This window comes from Pseudonaja textilis, chromosome 16 (assembly GCF_049901715.1).
Source record: "Pseudonaja textilis isolate UNSWEBS1 chromosome 16, rPseTex1.2, whole genome shotgun sequence".
Lineage (NCBI taxonomy): Eukaryota > Metazoa > Chordata > Lepidosauria > Squamata > Elapidae > Pseudonaja > Pseudonaja textilis.
This window is the reverse complement of record NC_142005.1, coordinates 10,009,732-10,029,517: the sequence shown is the minus strand read 5'-3', so window position 1 is coordinate 10,029,517 and position 19,786 is coordinate 10,009,732. Positions and strand designations below refer to the sequence as shown.

Below are 19,786 nucleotides of genomic sequence, written 5' to 3'. Positions count from 1 at the left end.
AGATTCTGTTAGGCCTCCCCAAAAAGCTGAACAGTGTTTTTTATTTCATAAACTGGTCCCTGGGATTTTGAATAGAGCTTTGCTGTTAAAATACCCACCCTCCTTAATCTCTGCAAGTGAAGTGTAATTAAGCGTTGTTGTTGTTGTTGACGTCACAGGTTTGTTCTTTCCACTCCCCATGATTTAATTAAGCCAGAGGAAAGTTGGGGCTTTGGCACTAAATGAACCACCTGCTTAAAATCCCCAGTTCTCGTTCTGGCTTTCCTAGCACAGATCCAAAACAGAGACGGGGTGGAGTCGAGCGTTTGTTTATCCCGAGGCATTCCCATCCCTTTTATTGGGGAAAACACACGATGGGGTTGCTGGCTCTCCTCTGTTGAAACTTCTACGGGAACCATCTGGGTGGCCTCTTCCGTTTCGTGACTCTTGTCCCAAACGCCCAGCACCACCCGTGGTCGAACCGTCCTAGAAAGACAGGCGATCAGGGCGATAAACTTAGAAGAACCGTGTTTTTTAATGGAAAGCTGTGAGACTCAATTTCCTGGCCCCTCTGCTCTTTTTTAAAGGGCTCCTTTGGTTGCGTGGTTGTCTGAAACGGAGCAGATGGCTCTCTGTCCAAAGCTCAGGCTGCTCTTTTCCACCATTTCCTGTTCTTTGCCTGCTTGATCCAGGGTTCAAGACAATTCATAAAGGATCCCCCTTGTCTTTTTCACGGCGGCTCAGCCCAGCTGCTTTTCACTTTCTGTTCCTAAAAGGCGGAGGGTGGGGGTGGGGGGGGAAAAACACCCATAGCTGGGCAAATGTTTGAGACCATTCTTGTCTGGTGAAGTCATCGCTGGTGGCTTTTCCTGTAATAAGAGCCCTTGCAAATAAATAAATGAAAGGGAAGCTTTTATCCCAGGGAAGGCGGGGTGGGTGGGGGGGCGGTGTCAGCACAGCTGCCTCCAGAGAGGGAAATTTCCCCGCTGGGATGGGTTCCCCCTTTAGTCTGGGTTAGTGTTTCCACCTGGGGTTCGTTATTCCTTGCCTCCCCCCCCCACCCCAAACCCCAAAACTTTAATTCAGCATTTGGTTTGGCTAAAGGATTGCTGATAGGCCTGCTTTAATAAAAACAAAACACGAAAAAACCCCCACACTCCCTCCTGGTCGGGGTCTGCAGTCTTCGTGATAGCAGAAGTCGAAAGCAGAAATGAGATGGGTGTCGGCCAGCTGTTCAGGGAACTGGCCTTCCAGATCTTAGCAGACGCCATTGTCAAATAATGGAAATTTTCTGTTCGAAGTTCCTCCCCAAGAGCCGTTCAGAAGGAGCCGTTTTAATTCTTTTTTTTTTTTTTTTTTGCCAGTTCCTCCTCTGCTCTTCTTCTCTGCCATGTCCTTTTTTGCATCCTACAGCCTGTTTCCTCGGCTACACGAAGGCTAGTCGCACAACACACAAACCATCACTGACCAGCCACAAGGGCTGGTGCCTTCCCCCAATGCGTCAAGTCACAAACGGCACACGGGGTGAAGTGCCCCAAAGGTTGAGAGGGCCAGGCCCCCAAAAGATACAGCCTGCCATGATTTTGTAGTTTTTTTTTCTGATCTTCCAACAACTTTGGGACTGGGGACGCCCTTTTCTTTACCTTCTGGGTTAGAGTTAAAGAAAATAATTGGATTTTTGTCTACTTCTGTCTGGCTCCTGGCTGAAAGTTGCCATAAGAGTCCAGATATTTTATAGGGCAAATGTTCTTGGGGGGTGGGGGGTGGTTTCCTTCCAGGAAGTGAAGCTCCCCATGTGACTTTTAAGCCTTTTTCCAAATAGCAACGCGACGGTCCTTGCGTCTTCAGAAAGAAGAAATATTCATTGAGTAACCATCACGTCTTTAAAAGAAAAACATCCCCCAGAAAGTCTGCCTGAGTCTTTGAAGGTTTCCAAATGCTGGGTAGGCAGCCTTCTGCAGCCCTGAACTCATTCTTCAATCCTGTCTGGGTCTCAAAAGAGAAGCTGCTTTCCAGGGTGGGTGGGTGGCTTTGAAATCTGTTTTTCTGTGTATAATGAACAGGCAGACTTGCTGGGAGGTTGGGAAACGAACCTTGGCTGATTTCTTGGAGTTGCGTTGCTGCTTTTCCGGTGACCGGGCCTTCCATTCGTGCCCCCTCCCCGCTTGCGTCAATGTGCCCAGATTCTGACAGGTTCCTTTGGGTTTTTTTTTTTTAATCGCTTCTTCCTTGGAAATCTTCGCATCTGTTTTAAGAAGCTCCTAAAACAAGCCGCTGTTTCCCCCCCCTCGGACAGACCTGGGATCTCCTTGTCAACAGATTCTAAAGCCAAGGGATCACACGAGGCTTGCAAAAGGGTACCGGATGACCAGGAAGATACTCAGAGAAAAACCGATGGATCAATTAAGGAAATGGAAGAACAGAATCTATTCTCTGCTTAAACCATATTTGAGCCATAATCGGCTGGGTGTTTACTGCCATAAAACGAAGCCATATAAAAACAGCCTTATCAGCCACAGTGGGCAATTCTTGTGACCTTGCCCTGTGTTCTTTCCACATATTCCCAATATCATGTCATAAATTCATTATAAAGTTTTCACAGTTGCCCCGGTGCAAAGTGCCCTGGGGTGAGCCCAGTCCGCTGCGTTTATCACCAGATGCCATGTTTGACCATATCTGAACTTGGCTGGGAACCGAAACGCTCTTCTCTCTTGGACCCTCCCAAACATAGCTTGAAAAAATGCCAAGTTTTGGATTGTGAGAGAAATAAAACTTTATTATGGTTGTTGTTTTAGCATTTTTTCCCACGGAGAAAAGTTTTTCTTCCTTAAGCAAACTGATGCTTCCTAATCTTGAGAACGGACTGAAGAATTTGCAATGATTCGGGGTTAAAGTCCTTGCTGAACAGGCAGTCTTTTGTCTGGATGTTTTCTTCTTTCTATTTTGCTTTCACGTCTCTCTTTTTTCCTTTGAAATTGGAGATGGGAAACTGCAGCTCAGCCACAAAGTCTGCTGATAGGGTTATCTACTCACCTTGAATCGCTAAAACAAAACGATGGGCCCCACAATTTCCTTGTTGTGTATCTCCCTTTAGTGGGAAAAATCTGAAAAACGACTGTGAAGCTCGTACAAGGAGATAGGATTTCCTCCGCAAAGATGAAAACCTGACGTTGCATTCAGAGGAAGAAAAAAATAGCCATTTTGGACCACATTTTTGCCATTGGGCCTGTTTGGAGGGGACATTCATCTGAATTCTGAGAAACTGAGCCCCAACACACCTGGATTTTGAGGAAAAACATCTCTGTAAAATGAAACAAGGATCAAAGTGGGACTGTTGTGTGTTTATACTTTTAAAAAAAAACCACGTCATTTCCCAATTGTGCATTAAATCCCTTTTAATTCACTGAAGGTTGTTTGTGTCAGGTGGAGACCTTGTTTAGACCTGTAGAGAAAGCCTGAGAAACTTAAGGAGAATTTAGTTGGGCATGACTAGTTAAATGCCAGGATCAATGACTGGTAATTGTGACACTTTAATAGGCTCCAAGTTGATACCTAACCAGCTGAAAGATCCCTTTACGGAGAGCGCCCTTCCCTCATCTCTGCCCATCCTTTCCACGTCTCCCCCACCGAGTGCGAGTTTGCAAAATAATAATTGGGATGGTGATGTGGAAGGCAGATGGTAATTTGCAAAACCCTGCAAGGGATTGTACCAAATAGATCAGCCTGACAGAGAGGCCACCTTTCTCCTACAGATTAAACTTGTTTTGTAGACTTGAGCGATGCAAACGAAGAGGCTGCCACCATTTTTTGTGCTCCAGGAGTTTCACAGAACGTTACTGCTTCTGATATTGGACGGTTAGCTTTCAGGGAGTGAATCTTCGGGGCTGCCCAAGTCTCGGCATTGCCTTGGATTCCCCGGAATCAGGAGAACATCTTTTTCTCAGAAGTATTTAGGCCATGTGGGAAGACAACAACATGACATTTCATTTCGGGGAACCGTCTCCAGGAAGGTTTATCAGCCAGGCCCAGGAGGCCCCTGCTAGGAAAAGAGGACCCAGCCAGATTGTGGGCACCGTGACGCTGCAGGAAACTCTCAAGCAGCTCAAGATGGCAACCGTTTGGTGCGTTCACAAGGGCTGCCCTCGCTCCTTGCCCTCAGGCTGAGGTCAGAAGGAGCGAAACTCTCTATAAGAGGGCATTCTTGTTCACCCAGAATGCGAAAGGGTGTGTGGCGGCAGGTCGTGCGCTTTGCCCCACGCCCGGGATGGGCCCTGAGTCAGCAGGGGGTACGAAGGCTCTCCGCCTCCATTACACCCAGGGAGAAACTTGAGTTTTCACACTTATTTTTTTCTTTTCTTTCTTTCGAGCCCTCTTATTTCCTGTCACTCAGGAAATGCGAAGCTTCAAAAGTTCCCAGCTTGGCAGCGCTTCCCGCCCCCAGGGTGGGTTTTTTCTTTTCTTTTCTTGGTTTCATGCGGGTTTCTTCTCCGCTTTGGCTCCTTGGTCGCAAAGATGACGTGTTGGGAGAGAGGAGCAAAACAGGTGACTTTTCATCTAGACCCCGAGAGTGGAGTTTGATTTCTCGGAAAGGCAAGATATGCTGAAAACAGGTTTCAGTTGTGGGTCCGAGGGAGCCAAGCCTCCTTTTGTGCTTCCCTGCCATCTGTTCTCCCTCGCTACCCACAGCTGGCTGCGTCTCGGGCAGCTGGTCCTTCTGTTTTGGCACCCAGACAGGCTCCGTCCGTTGGGTGGTTCTTGACGGGGGGAACATCTCTTGAAAGATTATAACTGGCTTGGACTTGTCCATGCAGAGAGGACAAGGGTGTTTGTGCTTGCGTTTTGTGTGTATTGCTAATTGGCCAGTAATTCTGCATGACAGAAACCCTGGGTTGCTAGAATATAAACACATTGACTTACAACCCTTCAAAGTTCACAACAGCACTGGAAAAAGTGACCCAGGACCGTTTTTTTACACTTAACCGTTGCTGCATCTCCACGGTCACGTGATCAAAATTCGGATGCTCATACTTACGATGGTCGCAGTGTCCCCTTTCGCGACCTGGCAATCAAAGCTAATGGGAAGCCAGATTCACTTAACAACCTGTTACTACCTTGTAACTGTAGCAAGAAAGTTCCTAACATGGGGCAGAACTCAAGGAATGTTTCACTTAGCAACAGAAATGTTGGGCTCCGTTGTGGTTGTAAGTCGAGGACTACCTGTCACATATAACTCAAAATAGGAACCCAAATGGCGAGGAGACCCCTTGAAAGTGGACAGGGCGATGTTAATCAGTCTACCTTGAACAAACTTTCTTCCAGTCTCCATGCACTTGTGTGCTCCATCTCCCAATCCAGGTCTTTTCGAGTACAGTCGCTTTCTTTCCAACCACAGCCGGGATCACACAATTGTGAGCTGGGAGACTTGCGTGGGTCGTCTTCAAGTTGCCAAGTCCGAGAAACGAGGGGCCTCGGTCCAGACCCTCTGCTCCTTTCCCTCCTTTCCCTGCCTGACGCCAGCCAGTAAGAAATCCCTGGAAAGCGAAAAGACGCCCTCGAATCGAACAATTGTGCCAAGAGAGAAGACGCTTGTGTTGGCTTCTCCCGAGACCTGTTTTCAGCCTACAAGCTGTGAATGGAACTGAAAATACAGCTGTGGAGTGTCGTACACAAATTCAGCGCTGGGCTGCAATACAAGCCTGCCTTGCTAGACCGGTTGCAACCAGCAAGGTTGACTTGGTTTTCTTTGGCACAGGCTGGGTGTCCATGTTTGTGTGCAGGTGTAACATCTGCCCACCCTGGCAATGAGGTCCCTTTCCTCTGGACGTAGACAGAAGGACCACCCCCCACTTACGACCACGTGAGGGCTGGAATGCAACCATTGGGTCTCCTCCCACGCCCGGCTGCCTGTGTGAACCTGGCGGTTAATTTGGAGTGGGGGGTCCTGCAAGAGTTGCTTTCCCTCCCCCACCTGGCCAAGGGCCCTCACTTCCCCTGGGAAGGGGGATTTATTCGCTCTCTCTGGGGACCCTCCTCTTAAAATGTGTTTGTTCTCTGCCTGGTTTCCTCTTCTCTAAACTCTGCAAAATTTATAGAGCAGTAATGCCTCTAGTGCCATGTGTGTTTGTGTGTGGTTGTGTGTACTTTACATCCTGTTCTCCAGAAAAGGAACTTCTAAAGTAAAACAAACTTCCTCCACCAAGGAGGCCTGGCTGATTTGAGACCCGCCATGCAGATTGGCTTATTTTGAAATCGATTTATTCTGGGTCACTCACGCCTTCGGTTGGATTGACCGTTCCTCGGGACTCACTGGGTGGTTTGTATTTGCAAGTACCACGCAAATTAACTTCGATTTAGACTGGTACCCTGCACAGACTTAGGCGTGTCATTGGTAAATTTGTATGACGAGACGTTGGCAAAAGTGGGTTACTTCTGATGTTAGCACCGCCTCTGTCTGATCTGCTATAATCAGTTTCGACAGTCCAAAAAGTCAGGTAGAAATAAAGAAATTGAAATAACCATTCTCAGCCCAAACTCCCCAATATCACCGTCTTTATTTCCTAATTCCTTTATTTTTCAGTTCCTTCCTTAAATCTCAATCTGTCTCCCCTTCCCTCCCTAATTCACAAGGCTTTCGGGGAAGTTAAAGTCTCATGTTTAAGCTGGCGCAAACATCACCTGCTCTTTGGGCCAATGAGGAATGATTCATTGCCCTGCAGAACAATCTGTTTCCTCCATGCACAAATATTTGGGGTTGCTGTTGGCAAAGGGAGGGAAATTCCTTCCTTCCCTTTCAAAAACACGAGAGGATCTCGGGATTCCTGTTTGTTTCTGTGGCCTTCAAGCAGCGGTGATAACTGAAACGGGGGTTGTTGAGTAAAAACAACAGCACAAAGCTGGAATTACACCAGGGAGCCCCATCCCGGATAATCCTCCTTCCCCGAGTCCTGAATCAACCATAGCTTTATATCTAGCAATTTGGCCATCCCAGAGGTTAGCAAAGAATCGGTTCAGCCAGGTGCGGAGAAGTGGTTCAAGCACACCTGGGTATACCTGCCATCCTCATCCTCTTGTCTCTGTCTCTCTCCCCGTGTCGTCTTCAACTCTCATCCCCAAACATGCTCGGCCAGGGCACAAGGGAGCCAGCAGAGGACAGGTGGGGCAGTCTGGGTCCGATGGATGGATGGTTTTTTCTTCAGAGTCCAGAACAAATGTAGGCAATAAATTGGAGCTTGCCACTGAAACCATTTTTAAGCCACCATTTAAGCGAGCTTTCCTTGTTGCACCTCTCAGGTGTTCATTGCGTGTTTGGTCTCTCATTGGTGTGCAAAGAACCCAGCCAATGGTGGTTTATTCTACCAACTCCAGTTAAGCCAGGATTTGGTGCCCAAACCAACAAACCAGATTCCTGCTTGCACACGGAGCAGAGAGCTGCAAAGAAGCTCCTTGGAAAGGTTTGCTCAGGGCCTCTCGGATTAAACGCTGGGAGGCAAAACCTGCCTCCTACGCAATCAAATCGCCCCTTGAAGAACCCATCGCGGGTGATCCCTGCTTTTGAGCGGTCTTCCCTGGTTTCAAGAGGCGTTTCTGGGGGGGATCCCTCCGAGAGGAGACGCTTTTCCAAGGCTGCCTCTGCTGTTGGCTTCCAGTCTCCCCACCACCACCACACCGAACCATCGCGGTGCCACTTCAGATGCTCCGTGACGAGGCTCAGGAAGCCGCTGTGAGCGAGATGCGGGTTTTCTGCGAAATGCTCTTGCTGCATCCGGCCCTGTTGCTGGGCAGAAAAAGCAGGCAGCCGGCCGTGCGAAGCAGCCCGTCCCTCTTGGCCAAGGAGCTCCTTCCCCTTCAGATTTTTCCGCAGGAGAGGTTTTTTTGTGGGGGGCTTACTGTGACTCATGAGCATGAGGACTAGGAAACTCAGCTGGCCTTGTAAAAACCATGACCTATCTCCCTGGTGTGTTGGCGTAGCCTTAAAATTACGACATTGGTACCATTCCTACATTTCTAACAGACTTTTAAATCTGCAAGTAATTAAGCTTTCGGTAGGAGGAAGCACAGGGGTTTCTTGTCCTGTGTTAAAGGCAGATTTCCTTCCCCTCCCCCCTCCCGTCCCCTTCGCCTCTAATCCCTTCCCTTCCCTTCCCTTCCCTTCCTTTCCCTTCCCTTCCTTCCCTTCCCTTCCCTTCCCTTCCTTTCCCTTCCTTCCCTTCCCTTCCCTTCCTTTCCCTTTCCTTCCCTTCCCTTCCTTCCCTTCCTTCCTTCCTTTCCTTTCCTTTCCTTTCCTTTCCTTTCCTTTCCTTTCCTTTCCTTTCCTTTCCTTTCCTTTCCTTTCCCTTCCCTTCCCTTCCCTTCCCTTCCCTTCCCTTCCCTTCCCTTCCTTTCCTTTCCTTTCCTTTCCTTTCCTTTCCTTTCCTTTCCTTTCCTTCTTTGGTTGTGGCAGGTTGTCTTCTGCACTAGGCGAGGGGGCCAGGGTTTAGCCAGAAGGAACCCAACGGGTCAGGCCAGCCCGAAATCGGATGTGAAACAGGAAGCGTTGGGGAAAGAGGAGCCCAGAAGCTCCGTCAGGCTCTCCCTGGTAGCTGCCCTTCAAGGAAGGTCTAGATGTCCAGCATATGGGGGGGTTGCCCTTACATCTTTCTCAGGCCCAGACTGTGGAACGGGGGAACGCCCCAGAGCCTTGGTAATGGGAACCACAAAATTTGGGGTTTGCTTTTCCTGGTTCCTCCCAGAAGGACTCTGGAGTGGCTGATTTAAGGCAGAGAGATTGAGAGAGGATCATAAGAATCAAGAGAAGGGCAGACTTTGGGAGAGTCTCTTCCCTTTCACCCAATAAGGATCAAGTTTCTAGTTCCCATTGTCAGAAGGATATCTTTGGTGCCACTCTCCTCCCTCCCCCTTTAAAAATCCCTTCTCTGGCACCGCCATCTGGGCAACCTTGACGCACAAGGATCCCCGAGTCATTCAGGGCTGGGGACGACGTGTTCCTAGCTGCACACAAGATGCCGTGTTGCTCTCCGCGGGGACCCGGAAGTCCTCCCTTCCGGCAGCCCTTGTGTTACAAAACACACCACCCAGCAGGTTGGGCCTGCTGATTTGACAGAAAGGCTCCTCCAGGGCCGGTTTGCACGTCCACCCCAGCCAGCCCCCACTCGGTTTGGGCATGGCGGATGTTTTGGCTCGCTTTCGAAAGCACGGAATTGAGTTTGTTCTCCTTTCAGTCTTGCACAATCACAGCTGGTGTGCGTGTAAGGTTGCGACGCCTGGATTTAGCAGCATGGAGGAGTAGTTTAGGGTCTCCCTCCTCGTCCATCCCCCCCCCCGTGTTCCCTTTAAACCTCTGCTGAATGAGAGTGTGCTGAGAGTATCTGCACCAAGACAAATTCCTTGTGTGCCCAACCACACTCGGCCAATAAAGAATTCTATTATCTATTCTATCGTGCACGGTCATGAGGACTAGGATCTTGACGCTGAGGGGTTTGGGTGAAGGGGGTCCAAGAAGCAAGCTGTTCCATCTGGATGCTCTTCGCTTTGAAGAGGATGGGATTGGAAGGAAGCTGAGCATTTTTTTTAAAAAAAAAACTTAATTCTTTTTTTTTTTACAATCTATGGTCTCAGCGATCCGAAGGCCTCTTTCTTTCCACTTGGGTTTTCCTCTGCTCACCCTCGTCAGATGATCACAGTCTCTCCTTGGAGATCTCCTGGATTCAGGAAGGAATCCACCTCTCCTGGTGGACCTGTGAGAGGAAGCTTTGAGCCGTCCCAAACAAGATCCTTGATAGGGCGTCCTTTCCCCTTAACAATCCCCTATCTGGGGAAGTTGCCCGGCTCTGAACTGGAAAAGAAAAATATCCGGCAACCGTCAAAAATAAGATCTCGAGTCCTCGATGGGTTGAGAGAAGCATCAGTGCTGGAAAGGACGACGTGGCTTCCTCTCTGGTGCCTCGCGAGCTGCATTCCATGAATCTGTTTAGGGCTTAGCTAAATCAGGTTCAGACGCCCTGATCCTGGCTAGCAGACTCCCTCCACCCCGCAGTCTGTCTGGGAGAGCTCATTCCTCGCATTTTTCTCTGCTGGGTGGTTAGCAAGGAGACTAAAAAAAAGCCCCATTGTTCTCGCAGACCCTGGGTGAATCGCACACGTTGTGCTCAACGTGGGTTAGTCAGACCTCAGTCATCTCGTTGGAGGAGCTCGTGGGTGGAAGACGACGGGGTGGGAGAGACACTTGCTCTGCATTTCTTAATCCTTGTACCTACAGACCACCACCCCCCACCAGGCAGACCACCTAAGCCAGGTTTGGTTTCAGCAAACAAAATCCCGTCTGCCCCGCTTTTCTTTGGAGTTTTTTTTTTGGGGTGGGGGGATAACTCACATTCCTGGCATAGCAACCCTGAACCTAAGCTAGGCGGAGCCTCTTTTGCAAGATATTGTGGCAATATTTTACCTTTGGCAAATTCCTTCAGGCCCCAAGCTGAAATTCTTGCTTTTTTGCTGCCTAGCAAGAAGGTTAGAAGCGCAACGAGGATGATGAAAGGCCCGGAGACTAAAACATACGAAGAATGATTGCAGGAAATGGATCCGGCCAGTCTAGAGAAAAGAAGGACCAGGAGGGACATGATAGCAGGATTCCAGTATTTTTTGGGGTGGGGGGCTGCCCCAAAGGAGAGGAGGGGGTCAACTTAGTCTCCAAAGCACCAGAAGGCAGGACAAGAAGCAACGGAGGGAAAGTGACCAAGGAGAGAAGCAACCTGGAATGAAGGAGAAACTTCCTCAAAGTGAGAACAATTAACCAGCGGAACAGCTTCCCACCAGAAATTGTGGGGGCTCCATCAATGGAGGCTTTTTAAGAAGAGGTTGGAGCAGAAGACCCCTTCCATTTCTATTCCGATTGAAAGAAGTTACCAAGCTGAGTTTTGTAAACTTGGGGAAAAAAGTCCAGTATTGACGGTTGTTCTTTGTCCCTTCCCAGTTGGTCCAAAGCAAAGCGAATTGTTTGAATTTCTCCTGTTTTGAATTGGTTTCCAAGGTGGAGCCTTTGCACAATGCCCTGAGATACAGACGGCCTTGGCTTGAGGGCAGCTAAGGCAACAAAAGGGGATTTTTATTACGCTTTACAACGACAGATCTCTGATTCGGAGAAACAGAAACAAGATAACAAGGAGGAAAATACTTTTCCTTCGGTGTCCTTGCGCTTTGCAGCTGGAAAGTACAAGTTGGGGATGAGCTGAGCTGCAGCCAACAGGAAACGCCAGCACTGATTTATCCCTTTAGCAAGATAGACTGCTTAGGAAGCCGGAAGCTCTACGACTTGTTGTAGGATTTCTCCTCTTCCAGCCCCTTTCACAATCGCTCCACACAATCCCAAGTTATGCTGTTTGGGCAGTTGCCATCAGTCTCCGAAGCCCTATTTTGCAAAAAGTGGCAGGAATAATTTCCAACTCATTAATTCTCCCCGAGAAAGGTGCATGCATTGGTTAAGGGGGGAGGGGGGCAACGTCCCAGCTGTTCCCGCTCAGCTGAGTTCTTCAAATCTCCCTTTTCCTACAAAATATCCAAAGATTGGGCAGGTTCAAAGTGAGGTGGCCCCTGGCTTTGTGTCCTGCAAACTTCAGATCAAGGGTGGGCATCTCTGGGCTCTGAATGACCGACGGACCCCCAACTCCCAGAAGCCCAGGGGTTGCGTAAGGGGGCCAGAGTTGCCCACTCTTGGTTCGGGCGGGCAAAATCTGATTTTGGTCAGCGACCAAGCTCAGGGTGAGGAAAACAACCCGTGTCCTTCTGAGCTTGCCGGTTTCCAGAAGCTTCTTTTCTGCATGTTGGGACTTGCCTGCCCCCCCCCCCCTCCTCCAACTCTGGGTTCAGGTATCAACCAAGCAGGAATCCAACTCCAGAGTCTTGTTTACCTTCCATCTGGCAGGACAACCAGCCCTGACTCAGGAGCCTGGAATGCGTCTGTCCAGCACATAATGTCCCAACCAGCCCTGGAAGCCGCACCAGCCTGGCTGGATCCGGATGACTTCAGCAGCCCCCCTTTTGTTCCGTTCTGTAATTCCCAGCAGCGGGAATAAAACAGAGCGGGCATTTTTGTTTCCCCGTGCCTGGCTGAAGTCATGAGAGGCTGGGTTGGATCCCTTCCCAGTTTTCTTTTCTAATTCATTGAGGATCCGAACCGAAGAAGCTTCTCAGACGAGAAGGGAGACGTGTTCAAAGGGGGGGGGGGGAAACTCCCAAGAAAATCTGCTTTTTGAAAAAGCATCGTCTCCCTATATAGATATTGACGACCAAGGAGTCTTGTTCCACTTTGACTGTCTCCTGTACCCTGGGCATATGCAGAGTTCCTTGGGGACGGGACTGGCTCCCCGGGAGCCCCTCAGGCCATGGTACAGACCAAAAGGGCTGAGCCGCCTCAGTCGAGAGAATTCAGTTTTGTTGAATTTTGCCGAGTTTTCTCATATCCTGGACTGCCACTGGTGGAAATCCCACGTCTCTTCTAGCCCCCGTCTGAGTTGTGTCAAAAGGCAACGCGACCCCATTTTTCATTTGTCGCTCCCTCCTGTTTTTGTCCCCGTCTGAATTAGGAACGGCTGGACGGACAATCTGCTGGTCACCACCATCCAGAGCAAAGGTTCAGAACTCTCCCTGTTGGTGTCGCAGCGGCTCCCAGTGGTCAAAAGGAGGCGGTGCCTTTGCGACCGACACAACCACACAGCTCAAGTCTCTTGAGTCGTCTCGACTTTGTGGACTAGTCTGCGTCGTTTTCTTGGCAAGGTCACAGGAGGTCTTTCATTTTGACTCCCTGGCTTTCCTTGTGGTCCCATGCTTGCACTGCTAAACCAGATCTTGCCAGTTCAGTCAAGTCCAGTTCAAGGTCACCCCCTAACCGGGCTGGTAAACAATAAAAGCATATTTCCATCTCCTGGACTTAGGCCCTGATCAGAAACGCGAGATGGGAAGGAAGATCCTGGCCCTTTCTCCCACTTTCTAGGCCAAGCTAGAGCGGGGATTCTGTCCTAATTTGACAAAAAGAAACAGAGTCCTTTTTTTAAGAAAACAAAAACCTTCTGCATAACTTTATTCAGGATTTACAAACGAAGCAGTAAATGGAAAAGAGAGGATTGGGAAGAGAGAAATGAGCAGGCAAAAACGTCCAACAAAACGGAGCGTGAAATGACACGGCTCCCCTGTTCTGAGACTTCGGTTTGGAAGCTCTGCAAAGCATAAGGAGAGCAAAATCTTTGGGAAGTTGGCTGTGAAATGATTGTCTCTAACACAAAAGGCTGTTGGTGTCCACAGGATTTCCACATGAAATGCCACAACACCCCCCCCCCCCAGCTAGCCCCTCCCAGATGAAACATAACCCCCGAATGTCAAAATCCAAGAATGAAAACTTCTCGTTCTGTCTCCAAGCAACAAGATGCAGAGAAGGGTGTTTTTTTTTTTTTAAGGAACCGGCCCGTTGTTTCCATCGAGGCAACTCTGCTCTTTTCCTCCCCTATATCTCGACTCTTGTCGCTGCTGTTTTGCAGGTGGGGCCCCCGTCTGAAAGGGGGCCCCACCCTGGTTATGTTCCCCACCTTTGGGGAAGAGAAGCATCAATGTTCAAATGAGGTTGGGTGAAGTGCCTTGCAGGCTCATGCTCTTCCGGGGATTTCCCTTTCTACACGTGTGCTGGGTTTGTCTTTGGGAGGAACGGGAAGGGAAGCAGACCCAGGGGATGGGGAGTGGGAGAGGTATCAACTGGGGCCTTGTCTTGACACCCCTGAGCTGCCCGCGGCCTCCATCGACTTCTCACGGTCTGTGTCGATCCGCTGCAAACGTCCCGCGGGCGCCCAGAAGCCCGAGGCGGCGGGGCAGTCCCTGGACAGCGGCTGACGAGACTTAAGAGAAAGATCCGTGGGCTGCATATCGGGATCAAAGGGGCTGTACCTCTCTGGCTGGTCCCGTGGCGGGGACTCCCACGAACCCTGCCTGAAGGGCGTCGGGATGAAAGGGCTCGGCACCCTGGCACGGATGACGCTGAGGTGGTAAGGCGAGATCCTCCTGGGGGCAGCCACAATGAGGTTCCTGGCCTCGGCCGGCCTTTCCTCCCTCGGCGGCTCCGGAGCTGGCCTCTTGAGCTCCAACCCCAGCGGGGGGCTCTCTGCTTGGGAAGTCTCTTTTGTCAAGTTCTGGGGGGAAGAATTCGGAGCAGCAGGGGGCACTTTGCTCCCCGCAGGCACCACAACGGGGTCCAAATCCTCCTTGCTTTTAGACAGCTCTTTTCTGAGGATGCTGTTCTCCAGCACGGGAGGCTCATCCGGCTTCTTCCGCGGCCGGCCACGCCGCCTCTTCGTGATCACCTCTCCGAGTCGGTCTGCCGGCCGCTTCGTGGGGCTCTTGACTTTCGGCGGCTCACACGGGCTCTGCCCAGCTTCAACACTGGATGCTCCGCCAGCCCCGCTGGAGAGACTTTTGGGCTTCGGCTGGTTCTCGGCTGCAGGCGGGACTGCCACGTTGATAACCGGCACCATGTTGATGACTGGCACAGCGGACGGCTGGCTGACCAGGTTGGTGGGTCCATTCACGGCCGAGGCTAGCAAAGTGGAGGAGGGTGCCCCCACGGAGAGCGCCATCTTGACCGTTACCCCCACCGGGGCGGGGGTCAGCTTAGGAGCCAGGACGGGGTGGGGAGAGGGGAGAGCCGGCGTCCCAGGAGACACCACTAAGTGGTCTCTGGGTTGGACTTGTACACGGGGAAGCAGCAAAGGGAGACGGGCTACCAAGGCATTGACCTGCGGGCTGCTGGCCTTCTTGGGAGGAACGTCTGCCGGCTTCTTGGCTTCGCTCCGTGGGGAGGGGGTCGAGGGCTTGGGCACGTTGTCTGGTTTAGCCTGAAATACAAAGATCAAAGAGGAAGAATGAAAGAGGCCCCCGGCTCACGTAGCTCCTCTCTGAGGCTAGTCTGAGGGCCACAATAGCTGCTTGGACACCCCTGTTGAGAAATAACAAAGGTGGGGAATGCGGTGTTTGTTTATGTGCCATTTCCTTAGCGCCAGGTATATGGGTTTTTTAGAAGTCCCTGGTTTCATCCTTTAACTCTGGGCGGGTCTGGGGTCTACATCGCACACATTTTGATTTATACAAAATTCTTCTGTCTGGTCCACTTTGCCTGTCTCCCAACCTCGCGTTTCTCCTGGGTAGAATTACCCCCTCCCCTCACACAGACAAGGACACACTAAAGTCTCGTACCTGAGGTGGTGCTTTGGCTACATTTTCCGCGGCTTCCGGCTCACTTTTCTTTGGGGGAGGATGCTTGCCCCACGAGCTCTCGGCGTGTTCTGCAGCCAGAGACATTGTACCAAAGGAATGTCAGCAACTCGGGTTGGGGGGAATATTGTCTGTGCCACGATGGGGTGGGGGAAGGGGACAGCCTCAGCCCCAAAGAGGACCCCGGACTGAAGCCACGAATCTCTCCCACCCAAAATACGATGGGACTAAGTCAGGACACCAGCAAAAGGCAGTCCTCCCTCCCACTATTCTGCAAAGAGTCGGGCTCACAGCTGGCTGAAATGCGCAGCCGGGCCCCAGTCCAGTCTCGAGGTCCCACCTGTGACCACGGTGGCCATGACCAGGTCGGCGTGGTCTGATCGGGAGCTGATGAGGTGCTGCTGGAGGAGGAACTGGGCCACCTCCACGATGCTGTCAAAGGAGCGTTTGAGGATCTTCTGGGCCCAGTTACAGGTCAGGGCGCAGGCCGCCTCGACCACCTTGTCGTTGTAGGAGTGGGTGGTCTCTGCTCGCTCCAGCTGCAGGGACACAGAGTCGGCCTCAACCGTGGATCGGCTGCCACCCACTCCCCGCTCCCCCCCACCCCCTGAGTCTTCTCAGAAGTGAAGTTTGTGAGCAGCTGGCCGGTGGAGGCGCATGTGCACACAGCTCAACTCACATGAATGGCAGGCCGGCACACGCCTGTACGCCCCAGCCCACCCCTTGCCCGGGCCAGTTTCCCACTCCCCCCCTGCCAGGCCGCCAAGCCGTAAAAGTTGGGGACCGCTGCCCTAAACCATTTGACCATGGTTGAAAACCACTCTATTCAGACTGGATTCTAGCCGGGAAAAGGATCCACTTGGAAGGGCCTCCTGGGGAGATAAGTGGATCCTCCAGCTGCAGGGAGAGCCCATCTCTTCAGGGATGAGGTCTGGCTGCCTTGTCCGGATCGGTTTAACCTCCGTTCTCAAGAGGGCAACAGGTGATTCGTGAGCGAGTCCACACAGCTTACGGTCTCGCTTTCTTTTAGGTCCAGGCTGGGCAGGGGAGGCATGTTCACCACAGTTTTACGTCGGATCCCACTATAGCAATATGTTGGAGGAGAATTAAGGACCAACAAGGCAGGACACCCTAAATGTTTGGTTCCGAAGGGCTGGATGAAAACCAGGGTCAAAAAACCACCACCCCGGCCCCCCCAGCATCACAGGTAAAAGGATATTTGGATTGCCCGCGTCCACCCAATCGTCTTGCTTTGATGTTCGGAAAGATCTCCCTGATGATCTTGCCAAAATTTGCCGCACTCAGGGAACGGCTGCACAGGTTGTCACAGTAGCGCCTGCCGAGAGTGATGAACGGCAGCCGTGTTTTCTTCTGGGGCACCAACCGCCGGCATGGCCCGGCAGCCCAGGACTCTCAACCCTCCAACCCAACTCTGTGGGGACACCAGAGGGGAGAAAGGCCGCAGGTCGTCCCCCGCTACTCACTTGTAAGCATCGTACACGTCTTGTTTGGGCAAGCAGGTGTCAAGGTACTCCTCCAGGTGGTTCCGTATCCAGGTACAAGCATGCATCTGCTCTGCTGAATTGAGAGAAGTGAGGTCCAAGCTGGGGAAAGAAAGCAATTGGATCAGAAAGAGACTCGGCGCCTCTCCTTCCATCTGTTCTTCCCAGCTTTCTCTCTCTCTCTCTCTCTCTCCCTATCCATCCATCCACCCATCTTCTCTCTAACCTGCATCGTTCTCCCTCTCAGCCTCTCTCGGGTGCCCATCTCCCCCCTAGAGCGACTCCTTCTGTCACAAAGCCCGCAAACCTTAATCTGTAGCACAACCAGAACCTTAAGTGTATTCACCTTTTTTCTCCTGAGCTTGGTCCCGAAGGCAGTTGAAGATACAGGTAAAGTTTGGCATAGTCCGAAAACTTCTGGACATCCTGCTGTTACGGCAAACGCAGGGAGAACGTGAGAGGGGGAGAACTGAGGACCGCTAGGTAGTGAAAGCCAGAGACTAGATCTGCGCTGTCTGGAGGTTTTACCTGCCGTTTGCAAGAAACATCCCGAAGGGAGTCCAAGGGAGATATCAGATACTTACCAAGATCGAGTCGACTTTGTTCTGGACAGACTTTCTGTTGGAAAAACCAAGAAATACGTATTATGGCAAAAACGTGCTTTAAAGGGAGCTCGGTACCGATTGCGTGGGGCAGTATGGAATGGTTTGGGGTGGAGGGAAGGTCCCAGTCTACTCCTGGTGGCCTCCCATCCCTGGACTGATCAAGCCTGCCTGCCCATAATTCAGAACTCACTTGGACGTGCAGTTTATCCAGCGATCAACTGAATGACTCCCCTATATTTAATCCTACAAGATTGCTCCTGGTCTCTAAAACTACCCCCATAATCCCTTGCGGGGTGGAGTCTGCCCCTTTTTAAAATATCCCTGCGCTGTACCGCCTGTGCCCTCCTCCTCTTCCTTAACCGGGCCCGGTTCTCTTGAATTTCCGAGACGAAAGGGAAAACCCGAGAATCACAGCGGGCGTGAGAAATGAAAGACCTCTCCCTTACGAGATGGTGCTCTTCAGCTTTTGCAGAAGGGTGCTGGGCTCCACATTGCAGTCGCCCTGCACGTCGGCCTCCAAAATTTCGCTCCCGTTTTCCACAATCTTTGCCAAGAGGCTGCTGTCGTCCGCCATGACATCGGTGCCCTTGAACAGGAAGGAGAAAAGAATCCCCACCTTCTTAGGATCCCAAGCAGCCAGCTGTCTTTGCGGCAGGCGTTTTATTTTTATTTCATTTTATATAAACTTCCGGCTTTTAAGCCCTGCATATATTGATATATATATATATAAAACTACATAGCCAAAAAGGCGTTAAGAGTTGTTAACCTAATCCTACGTAGCTTTTTCTCTGGTAATATCACACTACTAACTAGAGCGTGCAAAACATTTGCTAGACCAATACTTGAATACAGCTCATCAGTCTGGAACCCACATTACGTATCTGATATCAACACAGTTGAGAAAGTCCAGAAATATTTCACAAGAAGAGTTCTCCACTCCTCTACTCGCTGTAGAAGACCTGATGCCACCAGACTCGAAATTCTAGACCTAGAAAACCTTGAATTACGCCGTCTTCGGTCTGATCTAAGTATGGTATATAAAATCATACATTGCAATGTCCTACCAGTCAATGAACACTTCAGCTTCACCCATAACAACACAAGAGCACACAAGAGATACAAACTCAAGGTTAATCGCACCAAACTTGATTGCAGGAAATACGACTTCAGGCACAGAGTGGTCAATGCCTGGAATCCTCTACCTGACTCTGTGGTTTCTTCCCCAAATCCCAAAAACTTTAACCTTAGACTGTCTCCTATGGACCTCACCCCTTTCCTAAGAGGTCTGTAGGGGGTGTGCATAAGTGCACCAATGTGCCTACCGTCCCTGCCCTATTATTTCTTTTTTTTTCTTATTTGTATCCATTTCATGGATTCATAACTTTGTATATACTTATACCTATTACCTTGTAAGCAATTGACAAATCAAATAAATAAAAATAAATACTATGTTTCAGTTTCCAAACAGTCCCCATTGGCTGACCGGTTACCATGTCTATTCCAGCTCACAATCACTTACATACTGACACAAAGGCCCCCCCCTTCCCCCCCCAGGGAATTTTCCTGCCCTGGGGGAACCCTGAGAAACCCCCTCACCCCCCCCCCCTCACCCCCCCAAAGGAAAAATTGTGGGCGACGGCAGCTTGGGTGGCTTCCAGGAAGAGGGAAATTCAAAGGCATTTTTTGATTTCTCCCAGAGAGAGAAAAGCTGCAGCAACCAGGGGGGATAATAAGAAGAGCCCAGTTGCAGCTTTTGAAACTGGAAATTGCTGTTTCTTTCCGCAAAGGAGTTTTGCAATCCTGGCATTTTTTTTTTTTTTTTTACGAAAAGGCTTTCCCTTCGCTGCGTGCCGCTTTAAAACCCAGCCCAGCCTGGCTATTTCGACACATTTTATTGTTTTTAGCTTCCTTTCCTCCTCCTCCTCTTGTTTCTCCCAGGAACAACTCCTGCCGTTTTTGGGTTTTTTGGTTTGTAGTTTGGTCCATGCAAAGCTTTGCCAAACAAACAAGCAACAACAACCAAAAAAACCCCCCAACCCCCAGCAATGCAAGCTCGCTTTCCGGATGGAATCCCCCTACTTACCTCTTTCCTTCCCCGGCTGCAATTCTTCGGCCTGTTAAGGATTTGCTCTCCTTTTAGACGGGCTCGATTAAATTGCAAAAAAGAAAAGGGAGATTTTGCATGCCGGGGGTGGGGGGTGGGGGAAAAAAAACATGAAAGAAAAGAAAAGCCTCTGGATATGATTGGGACCCTCCGAAGGGTTAACAGATCCCCGCTTTGGATCGAAAAGGGTCCGGAGAACCAAATCCCGGCCGCGTTTCTGCCCCGCCACGCATCTCGGCCACTTTCGGTCTCCAAAGAAAAGAGAAAAAGAAAGTAGCTCTCGGGCGGGCGGCAGATTCGCCTGGTCTTTTTCCCTGATTGGCCGGCCCGTTTTAGTTCTGCCTGGATACTGG

The 19,786-nt window shown here is 50.6% G+C and overlaps 1 protein-coding gene across 1 annotated transcript; it reads right to left on the bottom strand.

The window, feature by feature from the left end:
• Nucleotides 1–13,167: 13,167 nt before the first annotated feature.
• Nucleotides 13,168–19,698, bottom strand: RFX5 (regulatory factor X5). Its single transcript, XM_026720195.2, has 10 exons — nucleotides 19,413–19,698; nucleotides 17,776–17,915; nucleotides 17,309–17,342; nucleotides 17,071–17,153; nucleotides 16,707–16,826; nucleotides 16,442–16,558; nucleotides 16,235–16,316; nucleotides 15,563–15,761; nucleotides 15,205–15,293; nucleotides 13,168–14,846 (listed from the first exon to the last, which is right to left on the bottom strand). Exons 2-10 carry the CDS (start codon nucleotides 17,901–17,903, stop codon nucleotides 13,710–13,712), a joined length of 1,989 nt encoding a protein of 662 aa, XP_026575980.1. The 5' UTR covers nucleotides 17,904–17,915; nucleotides 19,413–19,698; the 3' UTR covers nucleotides 13,168–13,709.
• Nucleotides 19,699–19,786: the final 88 nt, after the last annotated feature.